The sequence below is a fragment of the Phyllopteryx taeniolatus genome, chromosome 17 (assembly GCF_024500385.1).
Source record: "Phyllopteryx taeniolatus isolate TA_2022b chromosome 17, UOR_Ptae_1.2, whole genome shotgun sequence".
Taxonomy (NCBI): Eukaryota; Metazoa; Chordata; class Actinopteri; order Syngnathiformes; family Syngnathidae; genus Phyllopteryx; species Phyllopteryx taeniolatus.
In genome coordinates, this window is record NC_084518.1 from 22,087,292 (window position 1) to 22,112,536 (window position 25,245).

The 25,245-nt window shown below is 42.6% G+C and overlaps 4 protein-coding genes across 7 annotated transcripts; all 4 read left to right on the plus strand.

Annotated features, from left to right (window-relative positions):
• The first annotated feature begins 268 nt into the window (after window positions 1-268).
• On the plus strand, window positions 269-14,043 carry esrra (estrogen-related receptor alpha). 3 transcript variants are annotated; one of them, XM_061751046.1, is made up of 8 exons: window positions 269-767; window positions 1,970-2,051; window positions 6,860-7,243; window positions 8,864-8,980; window positions 9,098-9,211; window positions 9,846-10,013; window positions 10,344-10,613; window positions 11,379-14,043. In XM_061751046.1, the coding sequence occupies exons 3-8, from the start codon at window positions 6,865-6,867 to the stop codon at window positions 11,630-11,632; spliced, it is 1,302 nt and encodes a 433-aa protein (XP_061607030.1). In that variant the 5' UTR covers window positions 269-767; window positions 1,970-2,051; window positions 6,860-6,864; the 3' UTR covers window positions 11,633-14,043. The 3 variants fall into 3 exon arrangements, with proteins under 3 accessions (XP_061607030.1, XP_061607031.1, XP_061607032.1); XM_061751047.1 differs by lacking the exon at window positions 1,970-2,051 and having other exon boundaries at window positions 270-767; XM_061751048.1 differs by lacking the exons at window positions 269-767; window positions 1,970-2,051 and adding an exon at window positions 3,802-4,619.
• Window positions 14,044-14,994: 951 nt separating this feature from the next.
• Window positions 14,995-18,243, plus strand: prdx5 (peroxiredoxin 5). Its single transcript, XM_061751049.1, has 6 exons — window positions 14,995-15,153; window positions 17,200-17,334; window positions 17,425-17,556; window positions 17,676-17,714; window positions 17,794-17,858; window positions 17,954-18,243. The coding sequence occupies exons 1-6, from the start codon at window positions 15,058-15,060 to the stop codon at window positions 18,057-18,059; spliced, it is 573 nt and encodes a 190-aa protein (XP_061607033.1). The 5' UTR covers window positions 14,995-15,057; the 3' UTR covers window positions 18,060-18,243.
• A 671-nt stretch (window positions 18,244-18,914) lies between these two features.
• LOC133466894 (barrier-to-autointegration factor) lies at window positions 18,915-21,790 on the plus strand. Of its 2 annotated transcripts, none has more exons than XM_061751051.1 (3): window positions 18,915-19,054; window positions 20,148-20,319; window positions 20,480-21,790. In XM_061751051.1, the coding sequence occupies exons 2-3, from the start codon at window positions 20,194-20,196 to the stop codon at window positions 20,624-20,626; spliced, it is 273 nt and encodes a 90-aa protein (XP_061607035.1). In that variant the 5' UTR covers window positions 18,915-19,054; window positions 20,148-20,193; the 3' UTR covers window positions 20,627-21,790. The 2 variants fall into 2 exon arrangements, with proteins under 2 accessions (XP_061607035.1, XP_061607034.1); XM_061751050.1 differs by having other exon boundaries at window positions 18,974-19,120.
• Window positions 21,791-22,569: 779 nt separating this feature from the next.
• On the plus strand, window positions 22,570-24,877 carry LOC133466896 (barrier-to-autointegration factor-like). The gene is made up of 3 exons (XM_061751052.1): window positions 22,570-23,604; window positions 24,206-24,366; window positions 24,578-24,877. Exons 2-3 carry the CDS (start codon window positions 24,241-24,243, stop codon window positions 24,722-24,724), a joined length of 273 nt encoding a protein of 90 aa, XP_061607036.1. The 5' UTR covers window positions 22,570-23,604; window positions 24,206-24,240; the 3' UTR covers window positions 24,725-24,877.
• The last annotated feature ends 368 nt before the right edge of the window (window positions 24,878-25,245 follow it).

A 25,245-nucleotide genomic window follows, 5' to 3' on the forward strand; every position in this document is an offset into this window, starting at 1 on the left:
TATATATATATATATATATATATATATATATATATATATATGTATATGAAATGTGTCATCACACTACTGTATTGTTGCATGTTGTTCACTGTGTGTTGGTTGATTAAGATTTGGGAGATATCTGTACATATAAAAAAAAAAAAAAAAAAAATGACCTCGCTGTCCTAAATATATTTTTGATATCAAAATTTCCTTCCCCCGTTCCGAAGTTGATGACGCTGGTGGACGTAACCCGGAGAGCAGACGCAAATTTGGGCAGGGGGAGGAGCCGAGGCACGGGACGGGATCTGACGTCATTTGGAATACCAAGTTAGTGAGAAAAAAAAACAACTGTAAGACCGGAAGCTAATCTTTAACACGTCAAGATAAAAAGCAATTCTATCGCAATTCCAGTTGTATTAGTTGCCAGATAGTACATGTACACTTAGGTTTTGAGTTAAATATCTCCAGTGCGAAAATTGCCGAACGTGAGCAACGTCCAGAAGGTTTAGCGGCAAGTGTCGCCAGTGTTTTATTGTGAAATTGCCACAAGAGGATGCAGTATTCCCTGGCCGCGAACTCGACCATGTAACACCAGCTTCAGCTGTGGGAGTCGAAGGCGAAGATTTGAAGAGCAGTGTCCGGACCCGAGCAGGCCAAGACGACGGGGTCGCCGCGAGCTGGCATCCCAAATTGCTCGGTCGAGTCGCCGTCAGGTGTGACGAACGCGATATTGCGACCAAACGGACGGCGGACCTGCCTGGCCCCGCGTATAAAAGGCGCTTTCGGTGAGTATCACAGTAAACCCGCGCGACTCGAAATACATATTTGGGGCTGGTTATTCGTCAGTTGTGCATGTGCGGTTTTTGAATACATTTTTTTTCAATAAAGGTGCCTTGATTTGTATGCACGTCGGACAGAGTGAAGTTGGCGTGGGAATTTGTCATTGAGTTGTCTTTCCGTTTGTAATTGACTGCAGACAACTCTTGTGTCTGTGCACTAAAGCACTTGCCACTTCTAGACGTCACGAAAGGCCTTAAAGTTCCACAATCGAGCCCCAGTGTCTTTGATCAACCTCCAGACGGTGTTTTTAAATAGGGTGTACTGTATTGTCCGTTGGGACAAAATGTGCAGTCGTGTGATTTCCATAAGATAAAGCGAGCCGTGTTGTGCACGCACTCGCCACTTTCTTCCACAGTCCACACTTGAGGCTCCTTAACTTATGAACGTGAACATTCTCGGAGTTCATGGACTTCCTGCCTCTCAGCACACTGACCTCCAAATGTAACCGAGGCCTGCCGGTCTAGGATTGAGATCACTCATCTGAAGGCGTAATCCACTTTGGCAATTAACCTTTCACCGGTTCGAGATCAGGAGGCAAGGTCACCCCTGGGCGCCGCTCTCGGCGGCTGCACGGTGCGCGGCACATCCAAAACCTCGACGTGCGCTTATTTGATGCCTAATCACCGGCCAAGAAAAGGAGCTCGGAAACAATGTCACACCTAAAGGACATTGTACTTTACGGCGTGTCGGCTTCAGCGTCGGCATTCCGTCGGAGCGTGGCAGGCTGCTGTGCATGAGATTTAAATAAAAGACCGAAATACATAAAGTATGTACCGCGATGCGTGCCAAAGAGCTACGACCAAACTTCAGCTCCCAACGAGGTGTCTGCTTTGCCGTGTGTCCTTGAAGCATTCCCGTGACTTTGACCTTTGGAGCATATCACGCAGCGTAAAGGGGGGCGGTTTGTTGAGTCTTGTCCATAAATCTGAATACATTCTGCGTGGCACACGTTTCTGGGATGAAGTGACGTTCTTTTATGTTCGCCGATGCTTTTGTTGCCACTGGTCACACGGGGTCATGTTTTTTCGGGCCCGGATTGAAGTTCAGAGGCTCGACAGGCCGCGCTCACCGTTGCCGTCTTTCTTACCGCAGTTTTTTTGTGATTTGAAACCTCAGTAACTTTCAGCCCGAACCATTTACTTCGCAGGCGTCCCAACAGCAGCTGTCGACGACCTACAACAGACGCTGCGGCCCACGTAGTGCGTGTAAGCTTCCGCTCCGGCAAACGGGTAATGCTCCCTCATATCTACTGATAGTTGTAAGCAAGCAATTCATAATGTTTGGAAAGTTGATAACATATTTACAGCGCAATCCTGTAGTGAAGCAGGGGTCTTACTTGGTGGCATTTGTTGTGGTTTATTGTGCTCTTTTGGGTTTGTTTGTTGGCAAGCTATTTGTTCGCTTGCCTTCCGCGTTGTTTGTGGTCCAAACACCTTTCAACCCTGCATTTGCTCAAGTGGTTTGAAGACCCAATTGAATGATGACTTTATTTCATAACTTTGTATTTCATTTGCATTGTATGCAGCCGGTGAAATTAAGAAAAATAAGCCAAATTTCTAGGTTTTTATTTTTATTTTTTTTAAGAACTCTCCCAAGTTATATTATAAACTAAAAAATAGGAATCCCTGTCCCTGCAAAACAGTGTCGGCGTCAGAGCACATTGTGGAGGGGGGGCATTAGTGGAACACATTCTGCCGCTCAATAAATGTTTGATGATACTATTTTTTGTTAACTAGTAAAGTAAGCCATCGGTTGTACCACAACATGCAACTCATATTGCCAGAAAATGTGAGGTGTTAAACACGCACAATATTAAGCGTTATAAACGGGTATGCCACAGTGGGAATTGTTGGGTAAATGACTGGCTGGGGTCGCCAACCTTCCATCAGAATCCATTTTTTTCTACTATTTCATGCATAAAATACGTCAATATGAGTCTGTGACATGGTTGAAGTTTGACATCTATGCAGGTTGTTGATTGAATGCAAAAGTCAATAAACGGCATAAGGCTTGTAAAGCGGTCGGATTTGAAAACGCTGACAGTCGTGACGAAATTCTGCCAATTAATATTCACGTAACTGCCCACTTTGTGGTCGGTACAACACGGCATTTCCGGGTTTTAAGCGAGCGAGTCTCAGCCGCTGCAAAGCCACAAAGATAATACGCTCTATGAAGTATACAATACATTACTATATTCATAATTGATGATGTAACAGTGGATGAAATGGCGAAGCTTGTCATTTTCGCCAGTGATGATCATCGTGGCAGATTCCATTCCAATGAATGGGAGCCAAAATAGCCCCCGCTCTTTTAAATCTCACCCACGGCCCCTTTCAGATCACCTTCCTTTTTAATGGACCAACAATCCAACGCTCGGTGAATTGTGCTTCACAACAACAATAATAACGGGGGTCTGGCGTCCCTCGTTATTACTCGTTATTATTATCGTGAGTGTCGTGGGGCGGAGGGGCTCCAATGGGGAGTAGAACACTGAAGAAAAAACAAATCAAAGGAAGCAGCTTGTCATGCTGGTCGTGGCCGCTTACAGCACACCTTCGCTCGATGTGAAGGGAGGAGAGAAGCACGAGTGTGGTGCAAATGAAGCGAATGCGCGTTCAGTGTGTATGAGCAACCCTCGCGAGGGACGAGAGTCTGAACGCTGCATCGAAGGACGTGACGTCTCTATGAATGCTTGGCCGTCCCAAGCTTCTACACTAGCAGACACAAAATAATAACCAATTAGAATATTTATTTTGCATGCTTAATGTGATTTTACGTAGGGTTGTAGAACTCACCTTCATTTTCACGCACAATTGTAAGCTTATCTTTTTTTCTTTTTTAATATAGTTCATGTAGGGTATATCATTAAATGGTGTTTTCTTCAAAAACTTTTCTTTTGTTGGATTTATCCGTGGTTTGCCGAATAGCTCAATATCGGCATATTTCGAGTGACAGAGAAAAATAAAACCGTTTTATCTGAAGGTTACAAGAGCACCATAATCTTCAAATTTAGTATTACATTTGGAGAAAAAAAAATTGAACAAAGTAATTTAAAAGGCAATACTTTGGATTTATTTCCCAAAGTCACAGAGAGCCACATGCGGCTGTGGAGCTGCAGGCTGCAGACCCCTGCCGTGGGGGATGGGGGGCAGCGAATGCCCACTATGACGCCATCACTGCTTCAAATCTTCCCCCTTCGGGCTGTTGATGGCCACTTAGTGGGTGCTCTGATCTTCCAGAGAAACCATGACATCATTCCTTCTCTGTCCACCATACAGCTAGTAATCTTGTTGCAGGCCAAGCCTCATATTTCGAAACACATGAATGGATTTGGGGTTCGCATAACTGTGACTCACCCGTCCTGAATGCGCTGCATGTTTTATTCTTTTATAGTTCAATTCATTGGGGAACTGCGACACTGTTTATGTAGCATACAAGGAGATAATCAACACTAATAATACAATTAAAACAAGTAATTCTGATGAGAATGCATGATTATGGCAAATACTCGACTCTTAGCATTCATGCATTGAATTAGCTTTTTATCTTTTACAAGTGCGTCAGACAGTACAGTAGTCGGAGTGGTGTACAATAATGGTCTCGTGAAGTGTTTGTTGCCCAAACAGCTTTTTGGCTGGGAGAGGTAGCTAGCAGCAGGCAGCTAGCAGCTCGGCTCATATTAGCAACACTACTGCGGAGCTAGTAGCAGGCAATCGGGATATTGCTTCTCGGATTTATCTGAACCATATTGTCACGCAGCCGGGAGACCTCAGCGCTGAACTAGTCTCCGCTACAAGGTAAGACGTAGCCCAGTCTGGGTAAGTGACCAAACTAAATCTGGATGTAGCTCGGTCGCTGTGAATGAACCGTTAGCAAATGCGAGCTGGTTAGCTCAGGGAAGCTAACTTGTAGCGTTTGGCTAATGTGGGAGCCAATGCTAACATGTTGGTGCGTTCCACTGTTGTTTTTGTTCGAGGTTAGGACAAGAGATCGACGAAAATTCGAAGCCTCGGTGGCAAGTCAAAACACCCGACCAGCGAATTGAGACAACTTAAACTGGCTTCGATACAGTTCAGCCCGGTTGACTCGGACGGCTCCATTGGCTTGAAAATGCTTTTTTTTTTTTTTTTTTTTTTTTCTCTCTTCTTCCCCCCCCAAGATGTTCGTGACTGAGCCAAGCAGAAGTCGGCGTGTGCAGCGGTGCACACGGGAAAGAACTTGGGGCAGGCTGAACGCAATTCCACAGTAGTTATACATTTGGATTCATCCCCTTTGGTGAGAAACGGACACTTTTAAAGACCCAGGTTTGCAGCGACACTAACTGCCGCATTCTCAGGACGGAGGGGGCAAACTCCAACCAAAGTTACCAGCTGTGATTGCACGGGCTTTATTGCTGCGGCAATAAATGTAAAGCATACAGAGTCACTTGGTTGTGATTGATATCTGGAGCTTGTTGGGATTTAGCATGTAGATAAGTCACTGTGATCCCTGTGTGATGGTATGTCACACTCCCGCCATGGCTACATTTATCATTTCTATGAATGACTCAAGATTTTATCTTTAGCTTTTCACTGACCTTTTTTTTCCCTTCAAAAGAATGCTGCAGTTTCTTTCATCGCCACAACTATTAAATGCACTGTGTGTTGATGTAATAGACAACCCTAAATGGAACAGTGTCATTAATGGGGTGCAAATGATAACGGCATTAAAATGATCCTAAATCACACTTCAATACTCTTCCAAGCAAGGTCATAGAATGTTTGTCTTTATTTGGCCTGGTAGTCTATTGAGTGGCGTCTTGCAAATGTGCTTGCTCCCGAAGTATGTGTGCTCATTAGATTTTCTTCCGTTCCGTGTCAAAGACCGATTTGTTGTCTTTTGCCCAAGTCTCGGGAATTTGACCACCACTTTAAAGCCTAATGCAACTTGCTCAAGGTGATCTAACCATGCGTATTACTCTGTTGCTGTTGTTGTTTGAAAGTAGACATTGTAAGGATGACAAACTGAGACATGCCAAATTAAAGCTAAAATTCAGTCCTGTGTGGTGGCATTTTATAGTCTTAATTCACACTCTGCTCATGGGCAATAGTCTATTAACATGCAATAATCAATTGAACCATATATTTATTCCTTTAGTATGGGCCAAACAGTATTTTTAATGGTTAATGGGAATGTCCTTGTGCACCTTATCGCATGTACAGTATGGACTTTGTGTGCATAAACATGTTTGCTGTAATGTTACTTTTTTTTTTTTTTTTTTTTCTTCTCCCCATCGAGAGGAGCGAACGTGCATTGCTGCAGCACTCTTGCAGCCTTCCATATTATAACATTAGTTATGCGTCTGGAAAGTGAAGAGCGAGCACGCTTTACGAGCAGTGTGACCTTCATGCAGTCACCTTGGCTATTTTAATTTACGGAGATGCCTGTGCCGAAGACTTCACACTGGCCACACTTAAAGTGCAGTTTCAAGAGGTGCGGAAGGCTTGGATTTGGCAGAATCCCATTAATTTATTCCATGGGTTAAAATAATAGCTGACGTGCACAAAGAAACCAGGCTTTTCTGTGCAGTAGCACGTTTTCCTTCATTGACAACTTTAGATGCAAACTACGGCAAGTAATTCAGTAGTGATCAGTATAGTTGGGGGGAGATGAGATAATCCTTTATTTGTCCCACAATAGGGAAATTCCTAACAGCTTTATGTGGCGCTTGGATATTGACAGGGTCGTGTGGCCCCTGTTGGGCAACATTTACACTTTGATGAAAATGTCAAGTTAACCGACGGGATTGAAATGCAGTAACAATTGATTCAATCGTATCACACTCTTGTTTATAAATGGCAATCGTATTTCAATTTTCACTCTGCTGTATATTTTGGTTGCACAAGACCACACATGCAGGCACATCAAGGAGCCATTTCGGAGTGATGCGCTGCACAAAGGGCGGAGCGCCCTTGAGCTTGATTTTGTTTGCTTACAGAAGAGCTACTGCTGCCCCAAATGCTGCTTAGACTTTTATTTGTCTTTTCTTGCCCTCTAGACATCATGTCTTCCAGGGATCGCCGGTCAGACGTCTACATCAAGGCTGAACCGAGCAGTCCGGAGGGAGGCGGGGGAGGTCGGACCAGTCCCGGCGGGGCCTCTTCCGACTCCTCTCAAAGCGGAGGTGGCGAGACCAGAGGAGACGGCGCAAAACGCTATTCGCCGCCGCTCTACACGCCAGCCTTGCGATGCCACTTCAAAGACGAGAGCGGAGACGGAGCGGACGAGGGATCGACCGGAAACGGTGCCGGGCGGTGCAAGTATGCGCTGAGCACGTTACCCAAGAGGCTGTGTTTGGTGTGCGGGGATGTGGCTTCAGGCTACCACTACGGCGTGGCTTCATGTGAAGCCTGCAAAGCTTTCTTCAAGAGAACCATCCAAGGTATGGCATGAATTTGTTTTTCTACGTCGGCGTGTCGAGTAAACTATAGTAAATAGTGCAGTGATTTATAGATGAAAATAGGTTTGAGATTTGTGTAAATGCAAGTTTAGTATGTAAATCTACATTACAATACTGCATATTTACCATTTGTCCGTGGCATAAACGTAAGATGGTGTTTATTTGATGACAGCATATGTTGCAGCAGGGCATTTGCAAGTGACCTGTAATGCCATGGGGGTAAGCGGACAGCAACAGATGATTGTTTCCATTTTGTATTCAAAGCCAGAAAAGGGAGCTCTGGATTTTGACTTGGCATTGGACATCCTTAACTCAATCCAGAGATGAACAGTTTCCTGGCAAGAGAAGTCCCATATTTGAAGCAGTTTCATGTCATTTCACCTCAGGCAGATCCTGGATCATAGTTGGCAGAAAACCCACAATTCATTTGGGACATGGGGGTGATACAATTAGTCAATTCAAATGTAGTTTTTGTTTGACTCGATATGCCATTATGTTTTGGAATTAGGGTTCTACTGAGATGTGAAACAGCACAAGGTTCGCCTTTACAGTACATCATTTGAACAGTAGAGGCCTGACCTTCACCACCGTAACACTACTGTTGTTAACTTCAAAACAAACAAACAAACAAACAAACCAAAAAAACCACATTTAAGGGATTATTTCCATATTCTGTCATGTTACACCCTTAAAATGGAATAAATTCATTGAACCCTCCAAATTCTACACAGCACCCTATAAAGACGACATGACATGATTTTTAACATTTGCACTAGATTCGGATAAAGGACACCTCACGTACAGAAGCATTCGCAGCTTTTGCTCAATACTTTGCTGATGGCCCTGTGGCAGCAATTCCAGCCTCGAATCTTTTTGAAAATGATGCCACGTGCACGGCACATGTGTCTTTGGGCAGTTTTGCCCGTTCCTATTTGCAGCAACTCTCAAACTTCCATCGGGTTCGATGGGAAGTGTTGGTGGACAGCCATTACAAATCCCAGATTTTCAGTCCGATTCAAGCCTGGGCCGTGGCCGGGCCGCTCGACTCGGCCGTCTTAAAGTCACTCCTTTTGATATCTTGGCTGCGTGGTTATGGTCGTTGTCCTGCAGAAAGATGACCCGTCGTACCGGCCTGATGTGTGGCAGCTTTTCATCCAGGGTGTCACGGCGCATTGCTGCATTCATCTTAACTCTCAATCCTGCCTAGCCTTCCAGTTCCCGCTGCTGAAAAACATCACCAGACCACGACCACGCTTCGCCTTAGGGATGGTTTCGGCCAGATAAAGACCTGTGCACGGCTTTCTTTAAGCGTTTGCGCCAAAGAGTTCAATTGTTGTCTCACCAGACCAGATCATTTCGTGTCTTCTAGTCCTGCAGGTGCCTGTGGGCAAATTACAGGCCCGATTTTATTTCCAAATCTGAATTGAACAGTCACATACATGCTGTTATGCAACATAAATGCAAAGTCACAACAGCTGTTCAGCTGGTTTACTGTATGTATTTTGCATTCTGGCGATGGTATAAAGGTCCTTTTCCTTCATTTATCAATTCATTGATGATTGACTACTTAATCATCTGATCATTTTCTATTCTTGCATGAAGGTAACATTGAATACAGCTGTCCTGCATCAAACGAGTGCGAGATCACCAAAAGGCGCAGAAAGGCGTGCCAGGCATGCCGCTTCACCAAGTGCCTCAAAGTGGGCATGCTGAAAGAGGGTGAGCGTCACTTCCACCAAACCGCAAGCAGATTATTTGGCTGCATTTATTTATTTGATTTTTTTGTGCTGTTTGTGTTTTTCTCAACATAATCTTTTTTTGAATGTCCTTTTGCAGGAGTTCGTCTTGATAGGGTGCGAGGTGGACGACAGAAGTACAAAAGACGTCCAGAAGTGGAGAACGCAACATACCAGAGCGTCCCCCTATCACTAACTAAGGACAACGAAAAGGGTTTGTAAGGTTTCTGTAGGCATTTTTGTTACAGAGATCAAACTGCGCACAACAATTTGAGAGCAGAACTAAAACAAAATCGGTGACAAACACGATGGCAAAAGTCATCCGAATGTATTTGCAAACACTGCCACCTACTGTACTACACTCAAGTCCTTCTATTTATGTAAATAATCACGGTTACATTTGGATGTTTGCTTTTTCATAGACTGCTTCAGATCATTTATTTAACCTATATCATTTTTTTTCAAATGGCCAGTCCATTAGTCTCCTCACAAAACCAAGCCCATCATTTTATAGATGGACTCAATCCATAAATAGGAATATTTAACTGTTCCGAAGTCTGATTGGACTGCATACTTATTTTGTCTTAGAATATAGTCACTGCATCATTTTCTTCATATTATTAATAATAAATGTATTTAATTTTTGCTTACAATTTGGGGAACCAGATCTCGTCAAATGTTTTCTGCTACAGTACTTTAAAATGTAGAAATATAATATTCTGAATATAAATGTTATTGGGTACAAACATATCATTGGGCTTAATGATATTCTAATATCCTTTTTTTTTTTTTTTTTTTTTTTTTTAAACCCAAACAAAAAGTATCTTGTTTTGGTGTTTTGTGTACAGGTTCCTCCAACATCATCGTGTCCCACCTGTTAGTTGCAGAGCCAGAAAAGTTATTTGCAATGCCTGACCCCCTCCAGCCCGACACAGCCCAGCGCACTCTTACGACCCTTTGTGACCTTGCTGACCGCGAGCTGGTCGTCATCATTGGCTGGGCCAAACACATTCCGGGTAAGAGATGCAGGTTGAATACAGAGCTCACAATCCCATAGTTTCAGCATAACTTTAGCCCACTAACAGCCAAACAGTGGCGTAGAAAACAACTTCCTTGGAGGAGGTATGTTTTCATTTTGTAACTGTACTGGCGGTTGGGCCATAGAGCGGTTAGCTATTCTGTATGCTGGAGCTTGTGTTCTTATCAAGTGGATCTCAGTATGTGGTGCTCTAAAGCTCTGCTGCCAGTACTTGTTGTTTCAGCTGACTCTCAAATGAGAGGCCTGTTGCCAGTTTTCCTCCTTAGCATTCAGAACCTTCCCTCTGGCTTTTTCTATTCCCCCGCAGGCTTCTTGTCTCTGTCGCTAGCAGACCAGATGTCTGTGCTACAGTCGGTTTGGCTGGAGGTGCTGGTGCTGGGCGTAGCGTACCGCTCGCTTGGCTGTGAAGATGAGGTCGTCTTCGCCGAGGATTTTGTCCTTGATGAGGAAATGTCTCGTGTTGCCGGCCTAACGGAGCTAAATGCGGCAATCAGTCAACTCGCCAGACGTTTCCGTGCCCTCAGTGTGGACCGAGAGGAGTTTGTCATGCTAAAAGCCATCGCGCTTACTAACTCAGGTGCAGTACATCTTGTATTGTTGTGCAGATAGATGTTTACCAGCCAATTAAATGAGTTACAATACAGTAACTACGCATTATCATACTGTGAGATGTTTCTTGTTCTAACCCCTCTCATAGCAAATTCAATTCACTTCTTAGTACGGTGCAGAACAGTTCTGCAACTTCATTTTATCGTAACACCTGTCTCTCAATCGAAACTAGAGAGAAACTGTTTTGTAAATGCACATTTTTTTGAACAGAATTGTTTCAATTGTAAATAATAATGGGGCTAAATGATATGTAGAACACGGTTTTTACAAGTAAGCTGGAGGCTTCACCAAAGCAAGCTGATGCCGATTATTGCAAGACACGCATTGTAACCTTTGAACTGACAGGAATCATTGTTTTCCAACTGATGAATGTGTGAAAGTAGGAATGTTAGGTACGCTGGCAACAACAAGCACCATTAGTTTGGATCATGTCAACGTACATTAAAATAAAATGCTTGTTTGGTTATACTGTGCATACAGTTTCCATGGCAATAAAGGCATACATACGCATAACTGCTACAGAAAATAATGGAAGAGTAAACAGGCAAGTCTGAAAGAGGAAGCTGAGCTCTGTGTTTTAATGTATGGGTAAAAGTAGTCAAGTCAAGATGACTGGCAAGTCAGCAGCTCATTTAGAAATGCACATCCAATCCACTGTTTGGTCAATAAAGGTTGGGGAAAGTTGCGAGAGTAAACACAGTGGCTCATCACGTCCTCCCTGTTGCTCTTTCAGACTCTGTTTACATCGAGGACATGGAGGCCGTGCAGAAGCTGCGGGACCTCCTCCACCAGGCCCTGCTGGAGCTGGAGTGTCAGCGCCACCCGGACGACCCCCAGCGAGCCGGCCGCCTCCTTTTAACGCTGCCGCTCCTCCGGCAGACCGCCGGTCGGGCTCTGACTACTTTCTACAGCATCAAGACCCGTGGCGGTACACCCATGCACAAACTATTCTTGGAGATGCTGGAAGCCATGATGGACTCTCCCTAAAGGGAGCAGCAGCAAACGTAGGATGACGCAGAGATCGAAGTCTTTATCAGTGGGCGAATTGTTTGCCTCAAAAGAGAGATTTTATGAGAGAATTATTCATGAGGAAAGGGATTCTTTTAACATTGTAGCCTACGAGAGGAAAGAGAGACAGCATCGTGCCCGCTCTCAAGTTGTAACTGTCAAGCTTCAGTGAGCACTGTCAAGATCCACATTTGTGTGGAGAAAAACTGCGAAGTGACACAACCTGAATGCCAAGTTACTTGCAGTGGCCTCCGTGACGTTTCATCGCAGCATCGTTCTGCAGTTGCATAACCACCGGAGAACGTGGAAGTCATCCAGAACAGACTTCAGTCATGCGGCTTTTGAACTTTGCAACCGATGCAACGGTGACTCGCAAAAGCCATAACATATCCGGCAAAGACTTGAGGGTCCACTTTAGTACACAGGGTGCATTATTTTACTATAGTTTAGTGCCGTTGTAGGCAGATTTTTTTTTTTTTTTTTTTTTTTTTTTCCAGGACTTTCTCGCAATATGCTAAAAGCAATATAATGACTTGATTAATGTCGATCACCTTAAAATGGATAATGTGGTTAGTTCCTAGTTTTGTTATGGGTTGGTAGTTCTCCACTCTCAGGACCCCAAGTACTTTTATTTGATTTCATCCATAGACTGCTTCGGACCTGGTAAGAGAGAACTCTTCAAAATGTGGGAAGTTTGTTCTTTTGAAATGTATAATCTAGGGGAAGTGCACATGAAAAGTGTCCCCTAGAAATCCTCTCCTTGGACGGTGTTATAATTTGTTTGTTCATCCTGTTAGCACACGAAAAATGGCTTCCATTTGCAACCACACTTTTGAGTGTGGCAACATCGAGGTTGGACAGAAAGAAATGCATCTGCCTCATTTTTGTTTTCCATACTGTTGTCCTCTTGACCCTTGTTATGGACCTCAGCCATGCTGCTCTAAAAATGAGTTGAACGTGTTCCTTTCATGTGCATTTTCTGCAGTGAGGAAGTGCATTGCAAAGTAATCCGTTGTTTCAATGTACTTTGTGTTTGTACGTGTCTAACTTGTAAGCGCCCTTTAATGGGCTCAGGGCAACTCGAAATGCAACATTGAACGTTGAACCCTTGTCTGACTCCGTACCCTAAGCCTCAACCTATTCATTGTTTGTATGGTAGACTTCCAAAATAAGTCATCGTCACCTTCAATGCACCTGCTGTCCACCATTGAATCCTCTGAAAATTGGCCAAAGTGCCATTTAATCTTTTAGCCATGTACAGTTACAGTGATATAACTAGCAACATGCAATTTAAAGTGATGAAGCCAGCAAATGTGACAATTTCCTTCATTACAAATGTACAGTATTTGTGCAGCTTATAGTGTATTGAAATTTGTTAAGAATTCCCCCCCCCCACCCCTCCCCTCCCTTTTTTTTCCATACATGTTCCTTTCTAAGATTTGAAAGGTGTGTTGATGTGAATGGGTTGGATTTCTACTCTGACATACTGTTGTGGGATGGAGATTAAGATGTTCATTTAGGAAATTAGCAATGCTACGTTTTTCTTAACTGTGTTTTCTGAAAGCTGTTATATTGCAGGGATCAAAATGTGGTTTCCAGCAGATATGTGAGGCGAGAGAAGCGTAGTAGTATGCCAAACAGACAAATAACTGTGGAGACAAAATGTTCAGATCTTGTGATTTGCTCATTTAAATTAGCATTTTGGGTACAGTAAATGTTTTCCAGTTCAACAAACGTTTTTAAAGATCTTGTCCTGCAAAGTTGTTCAACTGTTTATTGGCTACAGCATACTGATTTGCTTACTAACCAAATTTTGAAACGTGGAGAAGACGAAGAAACGTCTTTTTACGTGAAGCTCGTGTCTTCGTATTAATACTGTTATGTTTTAGGTACGTGGCAACGTAGTCATAGGAACCCAATGTCTGACAGAATGGGAGTCGTTTGCAGTGCTGCAATTGCAATTACAAAGTCATTTGTGGTTTCCGTGTACATTTAATATAAATTAGCAATACAATAAGTTACCAAAACTCACTTGTTTCCTTGTACAGCCGCCCTGTACATTCAACATTGCCAGTTATGAGAAATAGCCACTACACTTTAAAAGCTCAAATCAATGTTTGTATTTTGACAGACGATTTAAATTATTAAATTCTATTTTTTACTCAATATACTGTTTGTTGACACTGTTTTGTTTTTATTCGTGTTGCTGGCTGTGAATTTCTGTGTAGGCTTTGTTTTCTTTTAAAGTTGGGTAATAGTTTTGCTGTCCTTGTCTAAACATGTCCACATTAAAATCACTGTGAATAAATGATATTTATTCCACTGTTTGAGGCAAGAGGGAGTGGATTATTTGAGGTGCTATGAAATAAATTGACACACTACCCACCTCATATCATTGGTGTCATTTCTACTCTAGTACAGTATTTGTGGTTTGAAAAAAAAAAAATTGTTTAACCTCATATACATCGTGGTCATTTTACATGCACATACATGTACAGTAGTATGTTCAGTGTCAATTTTGATCTGGGCCAAAAATATCCTGATAATTGTCTCTATCAAATCGTGAACTGCAGAGCTTTTTCAAAATGTATTAAAAGCCTGTCTGAAAAAAACAAAATTGTAAAAATGAATCGTTGCTGTTCCAGCGTAAAGGGAAAGTCTCTTAATTTGCTACATTGGAATATTTGTTTTTTGTAGGTGCAGCACTTGCGGCCTCTGCTTGACTTCTTTTCCTTGTATTTAATGAATTAATAGGATTGATGCTTCTTAGGCTGTTTTATGCTTTCAGTTTCAAGATTCCCCCCATGAGCCTACAAAGATCCACGGTGCAAATGTGGGCACAGGGGTCAAATTTGACACAGCAGAGCCGAGGGTACCCAAACTTTGTAGCACATGTACTTGCATATTTTCTGTATTTTGGGTCACTTAAGGAAAAGTCAAGTTTCAGGGGGAAGAATGACATTTAGGGGATATTTTCTATTACTGTCAAAAGTTTAAAAAAAAAAAAAAAAAGGGGGGTCAAACTTGAGCCGAACACTACGTAAGGGTTAATTATGTGGAAATAAGAGAATTCTTGTCCATGTTGCAAATTTCAAATATTTTGCTCCAACATAACAAAACAAAGGCACCTTGGGGCTCTTACTTCAGCGTGCTGCGTTCAAATGCTATCAAACGTTTTTTTTTTTTTGGCAACTCATCACACGCATGGCTTCCAGCTAGCAGATGGCGCAGTTCATCAAGATTTAGTAGAGGCCTGGCCAAGGCACGGAAGTCAAGGTGAGGTTGCAGTCGCCACTAGTGGTACCTGAAGGCAGCTCGGAGGCGTGTTTGCCTCCTCGACAGAAATCATCGTCTCGACACGCCTCTTCGTCACATAAGCTTTATGAAGCGCGAGCTAGCGTAACATGCTTTCCGCCGCTCCCACCGTCCTTAAACGCACCCGTGTCGAACATTGCGTGAGGTTGATCCACTCTTCTTGTTTGCTCAAAATGCCGATTAAGGTAAGACCGCGTTTACATGAACAACATCTTGCTGTACTCGCAAATGTACATTAAATACACGCACTACTCTCAACATGATCCTTATTCTTCTTTTGGTAGCTTCTCATGCTAACGTCCGTGATGTCGCCATGACAGCATTTAACTAGCAATACATTTGTTTACTATCCTCACGGAGTTTGGAACCTACAGGTCATCTAGTCACCTGCTCCCGGCGACGGCCTAAAATGTAAAAACGTGACGTCAACGTTTCTTTAATGCGGCCTATTTGCCAGTAGTTTGCATACATTGTCTTATGAAATGCCTCCGCTAAATTACACAATACGTATATTTATTAAACATTGCGTTGTTGGGCGTCACATTGAGCACAATAAACAGTAGTAATGTTAATAGTACTAGTTTTAATAATGTCACTTTTTCGTTACATCATACCTAATCGACGCATGTGTGTGTTTTGACATCACGCTTATTCAAATATAAATACATACTATCTACGTCTATGTCGGGGCTGGTCAAGCGTTTTGTACAGTTTGTTTCCCCTTCTATTTTCTCAAATAAAAAAAATGCGCCACTAATCCGTCAATTTCAGACTTGATGGTTCATGAAAGTCTTTCGGCCATTTCGACCACGGAGCTCCTTCTGTTTGGTTTGTCGCCCTCTAGCGACGCTCAAGTAGAACTGCAAATACTGCTGTGGTTCTCAAACGTTTTACAAAAAAAAAGACGTAAGCGGGCATCTCGAGCAACATTTACAGAAGTGTAGCAGGACCAAGGATTAAAAAATAAATAAATAAAAGTACTAAATATTGCATTTCACTAAACCATTTATGCACAGTTTGAACATCAACACCGCTTAAATATCCATCCTTCCATTTTCAGAACTATGCGGCAGACGCTCTAACCAGTTGTTCACCGTGCCGCCCGCTTAACTACTTCAATGTTGCTATATATTGTAAGTGCATTGCAAAGTCGAATATTCTACCTCAATGTTGTCGAATGTTGGGAAAACGTGAACACTTCTTAAAGATTAAATGCAAATGTATTGAAATGAGTTAAGTTAAATACAACTGAGCTGTACTTAGGCAGTAATCCTTTAACATACAACTAGAGCGACCCCACCGTAGCCTTCAACAGTGGTACATTTGAATGTGGACCTTTTTTGGGGGGGGGGGGGGGGGGGGGGGATTAACCTGACTTAATCCTTCTCTTTATACCCCTGCTATAGAAAGCCTCAATACGACACAAAAATGCAATTTAACCGCACACATCAGTGCCACGGACATCATCTGGGGCGCTTCAATATTTATCGAATAACCTGCCAAAGACATCAAACTTTTAAATACAATGCATCCTGTCACCAGCGATGCTAATTATTAACTTATATTTGTCAGTATTAGTTATTCTGAAGGGCCTGGGCAGATTAGACTGACATGGTAACACAGAGAGGCTGAAATCTGATTGGACAAAAAAAAAAAAAAAAAAATATATATATATCTATCCAATAACCATACACTTACTGGAACCAGGGCAGGCAAGAGAAACACTACAAAATGAATAAATGAATACAATTTCATGGAACAAATATTAGAATTTCGATTGTAATGTTTAGAGCCGAATACAACAAACTACTGATCCTAAAACACTTGAATATGATTTCTAACTCCTCTTACATTACCCTTGAAAGATAAATATCTCACTGATTTATAGGATTCAAAAAGAAAATTGGCCTAAAGCGCACGTGTAACTGCAACAACTACTTGATCATAGGTTTTTCTAAGCCTTCGCCTTCTGCCTCCTTGGCTAAATTGAGCTCCTCCCCTGCTTGTCTCGCAGTTAAGATGCGTCACGCCAACATAGCGCCTCGGCACTTAGATGCCACAAGATGGCGCCAAAGGCCTAAAAGTAGGACTACTTTTCTATTAGATTCGATTAGGGAATACGGTTAACGGAATATGATAAAGTAACACAAGTACGTCATTAATTTAGTTACACGCGTGACGTCCAATTCTCCGTAGTGGGCAAATTGACTTGGTATTATTTCCCCTCTCAGGTGGGCGAGTCTCTTCCTGCGGTGGAAGTCCAAGAGGGCAAGCCAGAAACTAAGGTGGCAATGGATCAACTCTTTAAGGGGAAGAAAGGCGTCCTCTTTGCTGTGCCTGGAGCTTTCACCCCTGGTTGCTCCAAGGCAAGCGCAAACTACATTTGTTGTCGTGTCGCATCGTGGTATTCGTAATGTGTGCCAACAGACTTGGCTCTTTTCTGTTTTGGCTTTCAGACTCACCTCCCAGGGTTTGTGCAGCAGGCAGCGGACTTGAAGAGTAAAGGCATACAGGAGGTGGCCTGCGTGTCTGTGAATGATGCTTTTGTGATGGCTGCCTGGGGAAAGGAGCATGGAGCCGATGGCAAGGTACGCTTCAGAAGACGCGTCGTTTTCCTCTCTCGCTGCTATTGTGTGTCCAGAGTCTTTATTTTTCACTGTGCTATGATTATTGATAGACAAGACAGGCGATGTATTTTCTCCCACAGGTTCGAATGCTGGCTGATCCAACTGGAGCGTTTACAAAGGTAAACCGAACAATGAAGACGTGCTGTTGACGACGACTTCTTGGAACCGTGTTTGCATGCGTTTCTCTCTGCTTCGCAGGCTGTGGACTTGGTACTTGACAGTGATCAGATTGTGCAGGCGCTTGGAAACAAGAGATCAAAGAGGTAAGGTACTCGTTGTTGCGCTTTTGCCAGTGCAGTGAGATAAATTGTACTCAAATGCCGTATTTGACTTGATATTTGTCTCACGTGTGTTGCAGATATGCTATGCTGGTGGAGGATGGAGTCGTGAAGAAGATCAACGTGGAGCCCGACGGCACCGGGCTGACCTGCAGCCTGGCACCCAGTATCATGTCCGAACTTTAGACTTGTTTACAACTTGTCTAGCAAACTGTAAACGTTGCGCTGACTGGTCCAGATCTGTTACAATGTTTCTTCCTCGTCCCAAAGAGCACCACACATTTTGCATGAGTGCTCGTTAGAAAATGGAGATGCAAGGTCATTAATCCGCACAAATATGACAGGAAAGACAATAAACAATCTAATATGCTGTCTTCTGTTCTTGAGCATGAATAACGTGAGTTTCTCAAGCAGTAACTTCAGTATTGTTCTTAGATATTTTAGTGTGTGTTAAATTGATATGAGTGAATGCCTGATTCCAAAATATAGAGCACACTGTGAAGACGAATATAGTCACCTCATTTGCATGGACTGTCTGCATTGCATCTGTTTATATGTGGCAATTTTTTGAAGTTAAATAGAGCAGTATACAATGTTGCTTCAAAATGTCTGTGTAGGGAATTGATCCAAAAACTCCCACAATGATTTTTTTTAAGCATAAATTAGTTACACTGTACAGTAAGTACCGTAAGCAGTGTTTCCCAAACTTTGAGCCCCGCAAGGCACACGCTTTACATTTGAGAAAACTGTCATTGCGCACCACTCAACAAACAATGTCACAAGTATAATGTCTATAGTGTACTCAAATAATTAGCTTTACTCTCGACCGCATGGTACTTTTCTTACTCATGGCCTGTCTTGTTGAGCACAAAGCTGATGAAGTAGCAGGAATTGAAAAGTGCATAGCTCGATGAACAACCATACATTATTAGTAGTAAATGAATAATTTTGGGACCAATTAAGTGATACTGCGTAATTGTCCTCATGACGCTCCTGTGCAGACACTTTGATTACATGTTCTAACACGACCCTCCAGTCCAGTTCGTGGCGATATGGCGCCAATTGCCAGTAACCACCAAAGAAGAAAAAGACACCGAAGAAGACGAGCAGGAAGTAGAAGAAGCGCGTTGCAGGCTCAATTCAGCTAATATTACTCCAGGACGCGACAGCAGAACCAGAAGGTAAGATCTCGTCAGCCAACAAAAGCTTTGCTCGCAGGGAGCGCCACTCGCCGTTTGGCATCACCGGTAAGATTCAAACACGCACATTTAGCTTCGCTTAAAGCTAACATGGGAACGCGCAAGCTCATTTAGCCATTAGTATTGTGGCGCCCTAATAGTTGGTGTTTCGATCAAACTGTGCTTTCTACACAGCGAGCTGAACATGGATCTCACACACACACATTGTGTAACTATGCTAACAGTTATTGTTTTCTCATCAGCAGCTCGATCATATTGTGGACTTTAGCCAGTGTGAGTTTCATGTTAGCTTTGGAACCGATTGCGCGCGCAATTCAACATGACTACGCCATTGTTTCTTGAGCGTAAACGGTTTATCGTTATTGTTGTAGTTACGAAAATATCAACGCTGGTGTTAATTCTGTGTGCGTTCAGGGGGTTGATGTTTCAGTTTACTGCTAATTTAGGACATATAATCCATTCAATATTCACATACCTAAAACCGTAATGCTACATATTATGGTCATTGTTTTGATTTCAGTTGTTTGCAAACTAATTGACACTTAGTCAAATGTAACTATGCAAATGTCATTATTATACTAACACTTAAGTAGACGAAATCACTGAAAAGAGCCAGAAGGGGGGAAAAAAAACAAATCTTTTTAATTTACTTTTATAGCAAATCAAATTTCCCAATGGAAATGATCTGAAATGCCATTTGTCTGTTACAGCCCGCAAAACACATCAATGTTTTAAGAATGCTAAATAGCACTGTGTTGTAAAATATATAACGTAACACATTGGAAAAGCGAGTATAAATAAATGATTAGATTTTTTTCACACACGTTATTGTAATTGTTGTCCCATTCAGTAAAAAGCTGAAAGTTTATTGGTGACTGTGGCGACCTCCCCCCCAACCCCCCCCCCCCCCCCCCCCCCCCCCCCCACCCCTCACTTCACTGTAACTGCAGCATATCTGAAGCTTGCTCGCAACACGAGTAAAAAAATAAAAATAATAAAAAATAAAAAAAATCAACCAAGCGACGACCGGATTCTTAATCACAGGAAATCTAGATTTGTTGTCTTTGGCTTACAGGCTTGTTTTATCTGTGACCTGATCTTTGACCTTCAACAAAGCAGCCATGTCGTCGACATCTCAGAAACATCGAGACTTTGTGACCGAGCCAATGGGAGAAAAACCCGTGTTTGCTCTTGGGGGCATCGGTGAGGTCCTCGGCAAAAGACTGGAGGAGAAGGGTTTTGATAAGGTAACATATTCACTTTCATTAAATTTATTTAAAAATAAAAAAAAAAGAAGCGCTCCAAGCAGGGAACAAGACCAAAATTGTTATGTGCATCCCTGTTTTTATAACCCAGAGGTAGCAAATCATTGAAAATACTGTTTTCACCTTGTTGTGCGTTCCCCAGGCGTACGTCGTCCTTGGACAGTTTCTGGTCCTCAAGAAAGACGAGGAGCTTTTCCGGGAATGGCTTAAGGACACTTGTGGTGCAAATTCGAAACAACAATGTGACTGCTTCAGCTGCCTTAAAGAATGGTGTGACGCCTTCCTATAAAGGATTCATCTGTCCGTTTTTTACATTTTCTGGTAGTTGAAACTGTTCATCGGCTCTTCACTAGATTTAAATCCACCATATACATAGACATATATATATATTTATATATATATATATATATGAACAAACACTGCAACACACCTATGAGGTTTATTGAAGTCAAGTTTTAATCATACAGTTGCTTTTTCACTGACGTTCACGGTCTGTTTCACATTTTAATTGTTCTTAAAGACCATCTAAATAAATTTGAAAGTTGTTGGTAAAGTTGTTTTCCAAGAGTTCAAGCTTTACTGCTGCTATTGAATGTACACAACACAAGCTCAAGGCCCCTCCTCCCCGATTGTTGACTGGACATGATTCAAATTCAAGAAGGCTGTTTGGAAGCCAAAAAGATCTTCAGCAAAATTGATTGCAGCCTTTATTTGACAATCCCACATCTGTGTTTGCAAGTTTGCCAAATTATTTATAGACTGATTTCCTCGGTTTGAACAAAGCTGCTCACTATTCATTCACCCTTTCTTGATTATTTGATTTTCCAACGTATCGAAAGGTTTATAAAGCTACGTGAAGCTCATCAGCACATCATATCACTGTTTGTGCTATTTATTGGTCCACAGCCAATTTTGAAGAGAGTTGATGGGTTGCCTGTTAGGCACAGTTGAAAACTACATTAAACGAAAAAAAAAAAAAAATGGTAAACTGACATTCGTCTCAGCTGTGTGTGCGTGTAACATTGTAATTGGTTAACACAAATGCAGTTTTAAAGTTTGACCTTCCAACTTTGTTTTGAACAAGTCTACAAATGAAAACGCTGGCAATTTTTCTCTCAAACAAAAAATATAGACTGCAGTTGCTCCAACCATAATAATATCTACTAAAAAGCTCTCACAAAAAAAAGGCTTTTTGTTCAAATGTCACATTGAAGTAATCATTTGATGTTAAGTGAAGCTGAAGTTTCTTTGTTAACTTTAAACATAAGATGCCTTCATATGTGTTATCTGTAATTAATCCAGTCAGGTGAGCTGTGTGAGCGTATAACCGCTGCTTGATGCTTGTCTGGCTCTGAAAACATTAGTTTTGCTCTTCGGAATTGAGGAAATGAATGAATTTGGACGTGTTCACTGCAGTGGCTCTTTATCAAATAAAATCGCAAATGAAGAAATGCTTCTTTCATCGCAGGTTTTATTTCAGTGTTGATAATCTATAATAATCCATCAGGTGGGGGGGGTGTGTGCAGGCTGATTCCTCCAGTGTATATAAAGTCTACACACCTTTTGCTCAAATTCCAGGTTTTGTGATACCAAAAGAGACCAAGATAAATCACCATTAATCTGATTTAGAAATGTCTACTACTTAATTGTAAAATAATATTTTCAGGGGGAAGGAAGAATAGAATTAGATGGTTGCACAAGCGTGCACACCCTCATAATTGGCAATGTGGCTTTGTTCAGAATGAACAAATCCTGTTCGAACTTGTTAAATGGAAGTTGGCACACATCTGCCACCAATTAATGTACCTCAAATAGAACGTTGGTGTCCGAGTAGCCTTTTCCTGACCTTTCTGTAGTAGCACAAGCTACTGGATGGACTGCGGTGATCTTCCACAGCGTCAGAGGAATCCCAATCTGGCAAAAAATGGGGCACTAAATTGACCGAGAACTGGATGTCCCTCCAGAGCGGATGAAAACACGAGAAGACGACCCTGAGCTTTTTTTCCCCCTCCCCCCAAATTCAGCACCCCTCATCATCCCTGCTCTTTTGTTTTGTACTGATTTATTGATTAGATTTTTTTCATTAGTCTGTTATGTAATTGGCCCTTGTCCCATACGCTTCTGTACTTGTCCGATTGCCTTGTAATTATGTGCACAAAGGTTTTTATCAAAACAATGAAAAAAAGAATTGGCCATGGTTTGAATGTTTGGTGGCGTTTTTGTTTTTTTGTTTTTTTTGGGATGTGCCCTAAACCACCTATTCAAAAGTAGCACACGTCTGATACAATCTAAATCTTATCATGACCCAATTATAGTCCTCTTCTGAACAGCGTCGTCAAAAAGATCAGCCACAGTTAAAACTTGTAGTAATGTACCAAACAAAGATCCAAAATGCTTCTACGGTGTGCTCTTGTTTATTTGTGAATGTATTGGTGCGGCCGTCGTGTTTGTGTCACGCGTCGAGTAAACGAAAGAACCGGTTTTGTCGAAAATCTATTGTAGTTCAGGGCCCAAGTCAGGCTCATCAACTGCATTCTGCACAGACCTGTCCAAACATGCGGGCGCCAATCAATGGTGCATCCAGAGACGCCTTCAAAGCAGGGGCCGTTGGTCACCAGGTCAACTGGGCAGCGCTTCTCTCAAGACGTTGTCCTTCGACGGCGGCGTTACTGAGATTGTCAGCCGCTGGAACCGTTGACTCGAAACCTTTCTATCAAGGGGCAATCCGACATTGTACAGCTGCCGCCCAAAGTCGGCGTTGAGTGTAATGTGTCGTAGAGCGAGCGAGTGCTGGTGTTTTCGGAAGAAAGGCTGTCTTCCAAATATGGCAAACCTAAAAATGGTTCCACAAGACGACCTTCTGAGAAAGCAACGTGCAAATTTGCATGTTCGAGGCGCACATATTAGGAGACTGGTTCAAAGGTTTGCTTTGTTTGAAAGTGCAACTACGTTGGTCAAAGTTTGTTCGGTCGCTTTAGCTGATTGCTCGCTTTGTGGTCTCTCGCCATTTGTTCCGAAGGTCCTGTGCCGTATGGCGGGATTTGGGTGGGGCAATGTCAATGTCAATGACACGTACTCTTAAGTAATCGTCCCCATGTCACAAAGCAATATTAGCGAACCCTCTTTGAAGGTGATGTCACAAAGACGTGGGCAGCAGAGATCTGAAGAAAAAACTAGTGGGTTTTGAAGCTCGCTCGCTCGCTTCAGGACACAAAGCAAAGGAACGCATGTCCACAATCTCCAAAGAATGTCCATGACAAAGCAAAGGTAAATGTTCTTCACTTTCAGCTTTGCAAAAACGTTTCTGTTCATCGCACGCTGGCGATGCTGGCGAGCTAAAAGGAAAGATCCGCGTTCCTTGTGAAGATCCTCGATAGCATGGCGGCGAAAACGCGTCGAGGAGTGAGGTTGCAATTTTAAGAGATGAGCGGCAGTCCCTTGACCGATGAGATGAGGCGCGTTCTGCATTGCCGTCCGCAATATTAGTGTAGGTTTTCATTTGAACTACCTTGTTATTCATTGACTTAACATTTGTCATTTGTCATCGAACACTTGGACAGATGGCGTATTATATATATATATATATATATATACCCTGTTGCGTTTGAGTCCATTTGGTCGCGAGGACATTGGAAGGAATCTCTTGTCACTTAAATGCCATGTCAAATAACTGCCAACTCTTTTGACACAGTGGGTTGCATGCATATTGGGGCGCTGTCAGGACTTGAACCCGCGCTGTCTTGATTGCGTGGGCAATTGCTCATGTAAAGTTTCATAAAGCAACAAGAACCTGGACTAATTTGTGTGAGTGTAATTGACCTTTGCGGCATCCGTTTTCTAAGACATACTCGTGGCCTTTGGCTCGCAGGTTTCTTTTGATCTGTGACCTTCGCCCAAGCGGCCATGTCTTCGACAACCCGGAAACATCGAGACTTTGTGTGCGAGCCAATGGGAGAAAAGCCAGTATTTGCGCTGGCCGGCGTCGGAGAGGTCCTTGGCAAAAGACTGGAAGAGAAAGGTTTTCACAAGGTTCCGTTTCATGATCATACGCTTGCGTGCATTTCGACTAATACAAGGGTCCTCAGTTTTACGACAGGTCTGGCACAACCATCGACCTATGCTAGCGCTGCAGTACATAGGGCATAAACGTCAAAGTATTTATGCCATGTAGTTTGCAATGTTCAGCTGTCGGGAATGGTAAAATGCTGTTTTTCTCTCATTTGTGTTCTGCGTCCACCAGGCGTACGTCGTCTTTGGACAGTTTCTGGTCCTCAAGAAAGACGAGGAGCTTTTCCGGGAATGGCTTAAGGACACTTGTGGCGCAAATTCGAAACAACAAGGCGACTGCTTCGGCTGCCTTAAAGAATGGTGTGACGCCTTCCTATGAAGCGTTCATCGCTCAAACTGTTACATTTGAAAGTGCGGAATCCAGTCAGATAAGCTCTGAAGGCCGCGTGCAAGTAGCGCAACTGTTGCTTATTACTGATGCTTCTTTGTCCGGCTGTGATTTTTTGCCAATGAATAAATTTGTGCATGTTCACTGCAGTGGCCGTTTTGTCAAATCAAATAGAAGGGATGTGTTTTTATTTCAGTACTCGATGTTCTGTGGTGGTGAACGACGCGGCCGTAATCCCAAATGTTGAAATCATTCGGCGAGGTTTCCGAAAAGAACGCCGCAAAATTAGCAGTAAGATTTCCCACTCTTGCCTTTAAAAGGAAGAATGTTATCAGAGGTTTGAAAATGACTATCTTGGAACTGCGACACTGTATTTTCATGTTAATACTGTATGTACAGTAATTACCCTCACGGTCCCTTTGACCAGATACGCCTGCACAATCGGATCTGGTATTCGATACGAGAGCTGTAACCCGATATTATTAGGGCAAACTATTGACAGTGGCTTATTA